General features: G+C 34.4%; 1 protein-coding gene across 3 annotated transcripts in view; it reads left to right on the top strand.

Moving 5' to 3' along the window:
• The window catches only part of mtss1la (MTSS I-BAR domain containing 2a), a 44,655-nt gene that overhangs the window by 20,749 nt on the left and 11,654 nt on the right, over nt 1-12,252 (top strand). For all 3 annotated transcript variants that reach the window (XM_058086618.1, XM_058086620.1, XM_058086619.1), the window contains exon 4: nt 12,129-12,213. In XM_058086618.1, the coding sequence (XP_057942601.1) occupies nt 12,129-12,213 (85 nt within the window). The remainder of the gene's footprint in view (nt 1-12,128; nt 12,214-12,252) is intronic.

The raw sequence follows: 12,252 nt of genomic DNA, 5'->3' as shown, positions 1-12,252 counted from the left end.
AAGGCAAAATAAAGCTGGAATTTCTGGAAGTTGGCATTAAAGTCAAAATATTATGGGAGAAAAGTGAGAATTTATTAAGATTATTTTATTATTTTAATAAATTTTAATAAATTTTAGTAAATGTTTCATTAATTTTAATAAATTTTAATAAATTTCAATAAATTTCAATAAATTTCAATAAATTTTAATAAATTTTAATAAATTTTAATAAATGTTTCATTAATTTTAATAAATGTTAATAAATGTTTCATTAATTTTAATAAATTTTAATAAATTTTAAAAAATTTTAATAAATTTTTAATAATTTTTAATACATTTTTAATAATTTTTAAATAAATTTTTAATAAAATTTTAATAATTTTTTCATTAATTTTTAATAAATTTTTCATTAATTTTAATGAATTTTAATGAATTTTAATTGATTTTAATCATTCATTCATTCATTCTCTACTCCTTTTTCCTTTTTTCTACTGCTGTCCATCAGGCTACGGCGAGCGTCGCTCATCATTCCGAGCGAGTGGGGTGAACGTTGTTAGGGTGGGGGTTGTGGTGGTTTCAGCGGGATTTCCACAGCTCTTGGTATCCAGGCTAGCCATAGGCGTTTTGCTAATCCTCTTAGCGCGACTCTATAACACAGACTCAGACTGGCCTCTCTTTTCTTCTGAGCGCCCCCCCTCCCCCTCCACAAAATTCACAAATTCACATTGCACGTTTATGTTCCACTTCCATTTTGACATGTGTGGACCAAACAGTGACCGCAAAGGACAAATGGAGATCAAACGTGCATTACGGCGTTCCGATGCGATGCTTTTCCAGCTTTCCGATACAAAGCGAAGGCATGCTAGTAGATCAGTGTGTCAGTGAAGCGGTAATCTGCTTGGACGCTGTGCCTCTCCGGGTTGCCAGATGGGACGGATATCCCTACGAGCCATCTGGACACGCTGGCGTGGATACGAGATGCGTCCCTAATGTAGCCCAAGACCCGCAGATTAGCGTCCTCCGCACTGTCCCAAAACACTGCAGCTTTTTTTTTTTTTTTTTTTTTTTGACAGACATGTCAAATAACGAGAGCGCGTGCGAGATTGACATGCATGTTGTGCGGCACGTCATGTGAGCGTATTGTAGCGGGAACGCCACAGCTGGAACGGGAAAAGCCGCTTCCTGTTTTCCTTTGGCTTACCGAAATCATTTGGCGGGATTGGGAAGATTGGACATGCTATCACTTTATATAATGAACCTTCTCTGCAGCGCTGCTTCTCAAATAGTGGGGGGCGGGGGGGTCGCGGGGGAACTGTCAAGGGGTCCGTCAATGCAGACCTACCAACATGTACACATTTATAGTACTCAACATGCAATTTGAATACACTGGACGTTTTCTTGCATTTTCACGGTTTCTTTTCGTTCCGTCTGTACAGCACAGATATATGAATATGAATAAATATCAGTTTCCCCCTTGGGGGAGGGTGGGGGGGCATGACAATTTTTCATTACAAAGATATTTCAAGAAAACAACCTGACCGGGTCATTTTTGACCCACTTATGGAAGGTTGGGGTAGTAACACAAAAACTAAAATTTCTTAAAATTTTTTAAAAATGTGAACGGCATGATATCAAAAAATGTTTTTTGAGGAATACCTGGAATATGAAATGATAAAAAATTTTCATTACAAAGATATTTCAAGAAAACAACCTGACCGGGTCATTTTTGACCCACTTATAGAAGGTTGGGGTAGTAACACAAAAATTAAAATTTCTTAAAATGTATAAAAGATAAGTTAAAAATGTGAACGGCATGATATCAAAAATATGTTTTTTGAGGAATACCTGGAATATGAAATGATAACAATTTTTAATTACGAAAATATTTCAAGAAAACAACCTGACCGGGTCATTTTTGACCCACTTATGGAAGGTTGGGGTAGTAACACAAAAACTAAAATTTCTTAAAAATGTGAACGGCATGATATCAAAAACATGTTTTTTGAGGAATACCTGGAATATGAAATGATAAAAAAATTTCATTACAAAGATATTTCAAGAAAACAACCTGACCGGGTCATTTTTGACCCACTTATGGAAGGTTGGGGTAGTAACACAAAAACTAAAATTTCTTAAAATTTCTTAAAAATGTGAACGGCATGATATCAAAAACATGTTTTTTGAGGAATACTTGGAATATGAAATGATAACAATTTTTCATTACAAAGATATTTCAAGAAAACAACCTGACCGGGTCATTTTTGACCCACTTATGGAAGGTTGGGGTAGTAACACAAAAACTAACATTTCTTAAAATTTCTTAAAAATGTGAACGGCATGATATCAAAAAATGTTTTTTGAGGAATACCTGGAATATGAAATGATAAAAATTTTTCATTATGAAGATATTTCAAGAAAACAACCTGACCGGGTCATTTTTGACCCACTTATGGAAGGTTGGGTAGTAACACCAAAAAAAAAAATTCTTAAAATTTCTTAAAAATGTGAACAGCATGATATCAAAAACATGTTTTTTGAGGAATACCTGGAATATGAAATGATAAAAATTTTCATTACAAAGATATTTCAAGAAAACAACCTGACCGGGTCATTTTTGACCCACTTATGGAAGGTTGGGGTAGTAACACAAAATCAAAAAATTTCTTAAAATTTCTTAAAAATGTGAACGGCATGATATCAAAAATATATTTTTGAGGAATACCTGGAATATGAAATGATAACAATTTTTAATTACGAAAATATTTAAAGAAAACAACCTGACCGGGTCATTTTTGACCCACTTATGGAAGGTTGGGGTAGTAACACAAAAACTAAAATTTCTTAAAATTTCTTAAAAATGTGAACGGCATGATATCAAAAACTAAAATTTCTTAAAATGCATAAAAGATAAGTTCCCATGGATCCCATCTCGAGGCTTCCCGAGGCCTCCTTGAGCTTTGTTTCCCGGGTTTTACTTGGAAGTAGAAGAAGAACTCCAAGGAACGTCTGAAAATCGGAATAATAATCGAAGAGAAAACAAGTCTTTTGGCTTCTGAGGGCGAAATACCAAACTAAGAAGACAAACATGAGACTTGCGGGGAACGCTATGTTCACATGGATTTTGCACATGAACTCCGGGAATGACGGGAAGGGAAGGGAAGGGACACGTGTTGTGTGAGAGAGAGAGAGAGGGCCAGACGGAGGACATCGAACTCGGGAAGAAAACAATACGATGCATACTTTCACTGATTATATAAAGCATAGCTCAGTTTTTTTGTTTTTTTTTATGGGAGGATTTTGGAAACATTTGGCAACCACATTTTGTGTCTTTGTCTGAAGCAACATGATTTGAGGACATTCCCAGTGTGATCCCCTTTGTGATCATTCCGACCCCCCCCCAATCTTTCCTGAGCAGATTTAGCATCAACGTAATACTTCATCACGCCATCACATTGCTGCCTTTTATATGATTAAGCATTGCCGTGTTGCCATGACAACACCGCTTCAAAGTAAAAAAAACGGTATGGAAGAATCCCGTTAATGAGGCAATATTTGGATTCATTCCCGCCAGTGAAGAGACATTCCCAGCGCCATCCGTCATCATTCGTTCATTCATTTTTACAAGGAAAAAATAACTCATTTTACAAGAATAAAGTCAAAATATGAAGTGAAATATTTTTGATTATATGAATAAACTTATGGTTTATTCATATACACTATTATATACAAATTATTGTTTTGCAAAAAAAATGTCATTTTAGTGGCATATAGTTGAAATGTTAATGACATTTTTTTGTTAAATTTGTAATATTATTAAGATTATTTTATTTTATAATTTTATTATTATTATTATTTTTAAAAATTATTATTATTTATTCTATTTCGATCATTCATTCATTCATTCATTCATTCATTTTCTATCGCTTTTTCCTCACGAGGAAAATAATAATAAAATACCCCCCAGTACCCCCCAGGCAAAGAAAAAGAACTCAATATCATTTTACGATAATAAAGTCAAAATATGAAGTGAAAATATTTTTGTTTATATGAATAAACTTATTGTTTTGCAAAAAAAATGTCATTTTAGTGGCATATAATTGAAATGTTAACGAAATTTTTTTTTGTTGAATTTGTAATATTATGCTCAAAAAGGCAAAATAATTATATATAATAATAATAATAATAATAAATAATAAAAATAATAAAAAATTAAAAAATGCCAATTTCTGGAAGTTGGCATTAAAGTCAAAATATTATGGGGAGAAAAGTGAGAATTTATTAAGATTATTATTATTTTATTATTATTTTATTTGTATTATTTTATTATTATTATTATTATTCATTCATTCATTCATTTTCTCCCACTTTTTCCTCACGCGGGTAGCACTGTTTGTTTCAGTGAACCGTAGCTCCCTGGCACTCATGCAGCCCCCATGAATTGATCTATTTTCAGTTCCTGTAGTAATGACAAGGTGTCCCGATACTTTCTACGCCACTCCTTTGGAATTTAGATTTTGTTTCAGTGAACCGTAGCTCCCTGGCACTCATGCAGCCCCCGTGAATGGATCTATTTTCAGTTCCTGTAGTAATGACAAGCTTTCCCGATACTTTCTACGCCACTCCTTGGAATTTAGATTTTGTTTCAGTGAACCGTAGCTCCCTGGCACTCGTGCAGCCCCCGTGAATAGATCTATTTTCAGTTCCTGTAGTAATCAGCAAGGGTCCCAATACTTTCTACGCCACTCCTTGGAATTTAGATTTTGTTTCAGTGAACCGTAGCTCTCTGGCACTCATGCAGCCCCCATGAATGGATCTATTTTCAGTTCCTGTAGTAATGACAAGGTGTCCCAATACTTTCTATGCCACTTCTTGGAATTCAGGTTTTGTTTCAGTGAACCGTAGCTCCCTGGCCCCTGCGGCACTCATGCAGCCCCCATGAATGGATCTATCTTCAGTTCCTGTAGTAATGACAAGGTGTCCCGATACTTTCTACGCCACTCCTTTGGAATTTAGATTTTGTTTCAGTGAACCGTAGCTCCCTGGCACTCATGCAGCCCCCATGAATGGATCTATTTTCAGTTCCTGTCGTAATGACAAGGTTTCCCGATACTTTCTACGCCACTCCTTGGAATTCAGGTTTTGTTTGAGTGAACCGTAGCTCCCTGGCACTCATGCAGCCCGCATGAATGGATCTATTTTCAGTTCCTGTCGTAATGACAAGGTGTCCCAATACTTTCTACGCCACTCCTTGGAATTTAGATTTTGTTTCAGTGAACCGTAGCTCCCTGGCACTCATGCAGCCTCTGTGAATGGATCTATTTTCAGTTTCTGTAGTAATGACAAGGTTTCCCGATACTTTCTACGCCACTCCTTGGAATTCAGGTTTTGTTTCAGTGAACCGTAGCTCCCTGGCACTCATGCAGCCCCCATGAATGGATCTATTTTCAGTTCCTGTCGTAATGACAAGGTTTCCCGATGCTTTCTATGGCACTCCTTGGAATTTAGATTTTGTTTCAGTGAACCGTAGCTCCCTGGCACTCATGCAGCCCCCGTGAATGGATCTATTTTCAGTTCCTGTAGTAATGACAAGGTTTCCCGATACTTTCTACGCCACTTCTTGGAATTCAGGTTTTGTTTCAGTGAACCGTAGCTCCCTGGCACTCATGCAGCCCCCATGAACGGATCTATTTACAGTTCCTGTAGTAATCAGCAAGGGTCCCAATACTTTCTACGTCACTCCTTGGAATTTAGGTTTTGTTTCAGTGAACCGTAGCTCCCTGGCACTCGTGCAGCCTCCATGATTGGATCTATTTTCAGTTCCTGTAGTAATGACAAGGTGTCCCAATACTTTCTACGTCACTCCTTAGGTTGATGACATTGTATCAGTTTCAGTGAACCGTAGCTCCCTGGCCCCTGCGGCACTCATGCAACCCCCTATGAATGTATAGTAATGACAAGGTGTCCCAATACTTTCTACGCCACTCCTTAGATTTATGACATCGTATAGTACCCCCCCCGACCCCCCCTCACCCGCTAGCCTTTTTTTCAACCTGAATGAAAAACACATTCCGACAAGGAGTTAACTTTATTTTTAGAAACGTTTATGTTCCTGAACAGGAGGTTCCGCTTACAAACCCCCCCCCCCCCCCAATCGGTTCCATAATACACTCCAGAACACGGCCCCACCACATTACACACACTGCAGTCTGTCTGCGTCCCAGAGTGCCCGGGGTCGGGTCGGGGTGGAAACTCCACGAAGCCCCGCGTCCAGACAACAATGGGATGAGTGTGTGGGACTCAAAACAATCGCTTTGCTTTCCTTTGCCTTTGCTGCGGCTAAGAGGAGCCAGATGGGGGGAAGTGACGCACGGGCTAAAAATAATAGCTGACATAGCATTCAGACAAGGTGGGGGCCCATTCAGGCAAGGTGGGGGCCCATTCAGGCAAGGTGGGGGCCCATTCAGGCAAGGTAGGGGCCCATTCAGCTGGACTCATGCACACACACCAACAAAGCTGGAGTTGCAGGAAAAGCAGCTCCAGCATCACAGCATTCAACTCATAATAATAATAATAATAATCATCATATAATAACAATGACATTGGAGCGTTCTTCCACATACTAAGAATTCCCATGTTTCTTGATATTCCCATTTTTCAGAATGCAAAAAGAGTTTTACCGATTTTTATAATTTTCCAAGTTCAAATCCTCAACCCATTCGGCACATTTAGCTCAATAAATGTTAGACATATTGTTTATTTCTCATAATTTATGAAAAAATATTATTGTATATTATATATCATTATAATTACATTATTATTAATAATTTTACTTATTATAATAATTATTATATAATTATAATTATGACAGAAAAAAAGGAAATAAATAAAAAGGAAATAATTATAATTATAATGTAATAATTATAATTATATATTATAATTATTTCCTTTCAACACTATTATATACAATATTACATTTTCTAAAATTGTGAGAAAAGATTATCTAAATAATTTGACTTGATGCTGATAAAATGCTTTTGTTTTGTTTTTTTACATTTTTATAATATTATATTCTCATAATATTTATAATAATCATTATATAATTATGAAAGAAAAAGGAAATAATTATAGGAAAAAAATAGGAAATAAATAAAAAGGAAATCATTATAATTATAATAATAATGTAATGTAATAATCATAATTATTATTTCCTTTCAACACTATTATATACAATATTAAATTTTTCCTAAAATTGTGAGAAAAAAATCTAAATAATTTGACTTGATGCTGATAAAATGCTTTTGTTTTTTTTTAACATTTTATAATATTATATTCTCATAATATTTATAATGATTATTATATAATTATAATTATAATTATGAAAGAAAAAAAAGGAAATAATTATAGGAAAAAATAGGAAATAAATAAAAAGGAACTAATTATAATTATAATGTAATGTAATAATTATATAATTATTATAATTATTTCCTTTCAACACTATTACATACAATATTACATTTTCTCCTAAAATTGTGAGAACAAAAAAAATTATCTAAATAATTTGACTTTGCTTTTGTTTTGTTTTTTTACATTTTTTATATTATATTCTAATAATATTTATAATAATTATTATATAATTATAATATAATTACGAAAGATAAAAAGGAAATAATTATAGGAAAAAATAGGAAATAAATAAAAAGGAAATAATTATAATTATAATGTAATGTAATGTAATAATTATAATTATATATTATAATTATTTCATTTCAACACTATTAGATACAATATTAAATGTTCTCCTAAAATTGTGAAAAAAAATTATCTAAATAATTTGACTTGATGCTGATAAAATGCTTTTATTTTTTTACATTTTTTTAATAATATTATATTCTCATAATATTAAGATTTTATGTTCCTAAAACAACATTATTCTCCTCCTGCCAATGTCAGGAATGGGAATTGTTGTCTCCTACATAGTGGAATTTCCGAAGCTGAAGGTGCGCATGAAAGGCAGTTCGATTCCCGTGGAAGCGTAAAACCATGGCGCCAGCATTGACACAGCAACTTCCGAACAAGGCAGCGAGCAGCTGACTCAGACTTGTTTGATCCTCGCTCCAAGTCGGTAGTCCCAATAAAAACCCGAGAACGAGATACCTCAGCAAAGTTCCCATCTTGAAGACATCAGGAAGGAGGTCCTGGAGCTCCCGGCTCCTCGGCAGGGGAGCCGGAGACCAGCAGGCCTATTAAAAGACTCCTCGTTCCCGGAGGAATTAGGGAGAGATAATCAGAACCAGAACTTTTTGAGTAGTCCGCCACACTTAGCTGGACCTCAGGACTCGGAGCTTCCCGACTTTCCCAAGTTTCCTCCTGTAGGAATCTTGAGGATTGTTTAAGATAAACAGCGACGCTAACGGGAATTTGGATTTTGGAACCTCTTGTGATGAAGTACTGAGCCATAGTCTGAGGTTGCGTAACGTACTTTACATGGGGGGGGGGGGGGGGGGGGTCCTCGTACCAGGCTGGCCCCGCCTCCCTTTGAGCGTTGCTAAATAATAACTTTCCCAGTGATATTCCCACTGTAAAGAAGGAAAAAGTGGATCTCTTTTCCCTGCGTTTGTACGTTTGTCCAAAGCCAGGATACGGCGGGGAGGGGGGGGGGTGCTTTAACACTGTCCCACTCCATCCGGGGGGGGGGGGGGGGGGGGGGGGGGGGGCAGAGGCCAGAATGACTTTCGGATGGGGGCAGGAAGCCTCTGGACCTCCCCAGGATGTAGCTGTCAGTGGATCCTCCTCTGGGGGGGGAATGGGGGGGGGCAAATAAGGAAGGAGGATACACAGGCATGGAGGGGGGGTCATTTTTGACCCACTTATGGAAGGTTGGGGTAGTAACACAAAAACAAAAATTTCTTAAAATGTATAAAAGATAAGTTAAAAATGTGAACAGCATGATATCAAAAATATGATTTTTGAGTAATACCTGGAATATTAAAATATAAAAAAAAATTCATTACAAAGATATTTCAAGAAAACAACCTGACCGGGTCATTTTTGACCCACTTATGGAAGGTTGGGGTAGTAACACAAAAACTAAAATTTCTTAAAATTTCTTAAAAATGTGAACGGCATGATATCAAAAACATGTTTTTTGAGGAATACCCGGAATATGAAATTATAGCAATTTTTCATTACAAAGATATTTCAAGAAAACAACCTGACCGGGTCATTTTTGACCCACTTATGGAAGGTTGGGGTAGTAACACAAAAACTAAAATTTCTTAAAATTTCTTAAAAATGTGAACGGCATGATATCAAAAAATGTTTTTGAGGAATACCTGGAATATGAAATTATCACAATTTTTCATTATGAAGATATTTCAAGAAAACAACCTGACCGGGTCATTTTTGACCCACTTATGGAAGGTTGGGGTAGTAACACAAAAACTAAAATTTCTTAAAATTTCTTAAAATTTCTTAAAAATGTGAACGGCATGATATCAAAAAATATAATTTTTGAGGAATACCTGGAATATGAAATGATAACAATTTTTCATTACAAAGATATTTCAAGAAAACAACCTGACCGGGTCATTTTTGACCCACTTATAGAAGGTTGGGGTAGTAACACAAAAACTAAAATTTCTTAAAATTTCTTAAAATTTCTTAAAAATGTGAACGGCATGATATCAAAAACATGTTTTTTCAGGAATACCTGGAATATGAAATGATAAAAAAATTTTCATTACGAAGATATTTCAAGAAAACAACCTGACCAGGTCATTTTTGACCCACTTATAGAAGGTTGGGGTAGTAACACAAAAACTAAAATTTCTTAAAATTTCTTAAAAATGTGAACGACATGATGTCAAAAATATAATTTTTGAAGAATACCTGGAATATTAAAATATTAAAAAAATTTCATTACAAAGATATTTCAAGAAAACAACCTGACCGGGTCATTTTTGACCCACTTATGGAAGGTTGGGGTAGTAACACAAAAACTAAAATTTCTTAAAATTTCTTAAAAATGTGAACGGCATGATATCAAAAACATGTTTTTTGAGGAGTACAGAACAATTTTTCATTATGAAGATATTTCAAGAAAACATTTATGCATCTAAGGGTTAAGAAAATAATATTTCCAAAGATTATTTCACCAAAAAAAAGTCGAAAAATTTGGGAGAAAATCTGCAAAAATGGGAGATTTTTATCCCAAAACTGACATGTAGTTTTCTCCTTGAAATATTGTCATATAACTTTTTTGCATATTTATATGTGTATGTTTCTTTACTAAATTTTCAATTTTTTTTTTTTTTTGGGGGGGGGGGTTTCTAGTGGGTTTCTGTCCCTCCACACTGCATGGACGAGAGAACAGGAAAGGCAGAGAAGCCATGGAAGAATAAAAGGATATCCCGTTACACGTTCCCTCCTTTTTCCTCCAGGATAGAAGGGCTGGGAACGTTGGGATGGGTGGGGTGGGGGTGGGGGGGGGTGTTACTTCATTGCAGCACCTGTCCATACAGAGGCGGGAACATCTGCATGACGCTACTCATGTGTGTGTATGTGTGTGTGTGTGTGGCCCAGATTAGAAGAGGATCAATGCCCCCCCCCCCATTCTACCCCCCAGCCTGACACCCACCAGGGAGACGCTGGCTGGTCTGAGCTTTAAAGGCTTAAGACGCCGTTTAATTACACTTCATCAGAGAGGAAAAGTACAGTAAGAAAATCCCCCCCCCCCCCCCCCCCGACTGACGTTTACGCCGCGGTGAGGATTGGGCGTGTAATCTAAAGGATATCGAGAACAATGGCTGCTTCACGCCAGTCACGCCGACATGACGTGTTTGATTTCCTCACACAAACGTGACATCTTTTATACGCTTTTTAACAACAACAAAACAGCAAAAGTGGAAAATCTGCAGTCATTTTAAAGGAATAAATAGAAAACAATAAGACAAAAAAAGTAGCAATAATAATAAAATAAAATGTGGTATAATGTGGGAAAAAATAACATCATTTTAGTAGCTTGATGTTGAAGTATTAAATATATTAAATATCATGAGTAACAAACCAAACAACAATTAAAAATGTCATTTTTTGGAAGATTATCTTGTTATAATTGTTAATAATAATATAAATTGTTAGAATAATTATAAAGTTATAATTATTATTAAAAAAATATTATAAAAAATTAAATTAATTATTATAATTAAATTTAATATAAAATAATAATTATTATTATTATAAGAATTAAGTGAAAATGATAGAAAATTAAAGAAAATTTACAAGAAAAAAATAGATATAACATCATTTTAGTAGCTTGATGTTGAAATATTAAATATATTTAATATTATAGCTTGTGATAATTGTTAATAATAATATAAATTGTTATAATAATATAAAAAGTTATAATTATTATAATTGTAATTCAATTATTATAATTATTTATAATTAAATTAATTATTATAATTAAATTTTAAAAATAATGATAATTATTATTAGAATGAGAAAGAATGAAGTGAAAATGATAGAAAATTAAAGAAAATTAAAAAAAACAAAAAGAAAAGATAGCAGTTGTTTTCTTAGAATAAAGTATTCATATAAATAACATCATTTTAGTTAGCTTGATGTTGAAATATTAAATATAAAATATAAAACAAACCAAACAATTAAAGCTGTCATTTTTTGGAAGATTAGCTTGTTATAATTGTTAATAATAATAATATAAATTGTTATAAAAATTATAAAAAGTTCTAATTCTTATAATTAGAATTAAATTACTATAATAATTTATAATTAAATTCATTATTATAATTAAATTTAATCTAAAAAATAATAATAATAATTATTATTATTATAAGAATGAAGTGAAAATGATAGAAAATTAAAGAAATATTTAAAAGAAAAAATAGAAAAGTAAAATAAAAACAACAGAAAAGGAAAAGATATGAAAAAGGAGAATTTCAGTACTAGAAATGGGTACACGTTGGCAGAACCTCCCTGAGGAGCACTGGTACGTGAGAACCAAGGTGAAACATTATGAGGAAAAAATATCATTTCAGAAAGCTAACATGCTATCATGCTAATATGCTCATGCATTAGAGCTGCTGTGCCCCCCCCTCCACGACTACAGAATGTTTGTGTTGTCTTCTAAGGTGCCACCAGAGATATCGGCTCAGCTCTGACGAGGATGTGCATGCGACATCGTAGCATTGAGGCTAAGCTACGCCATTTTACCAAGTAAGTGAGCTGCTGGGGTTCGAGTTCCTCTCACCTTGA

The sequence above is a fragment of the Doryrhamphus excisus genome, chromosome 11, assembly GCF_030265055.1.
Source record: "Doryrhamphus excisus isolate RoL2022-K1 chromosome 11, RoL_Dexc_1.0, whole genome shotgun sequence".
NCBI classification, from domain to species: domain Eukaryota; kingdom Metazoa; phylum Chordata; class Actinopteri; order Syngnathiformes; family Syngnathidae; genus Doryrhamphus; species Doryrhamphus excisus.
This window is presented reverse-complemented; position numbering and strand designations above follow the sequence as displayed.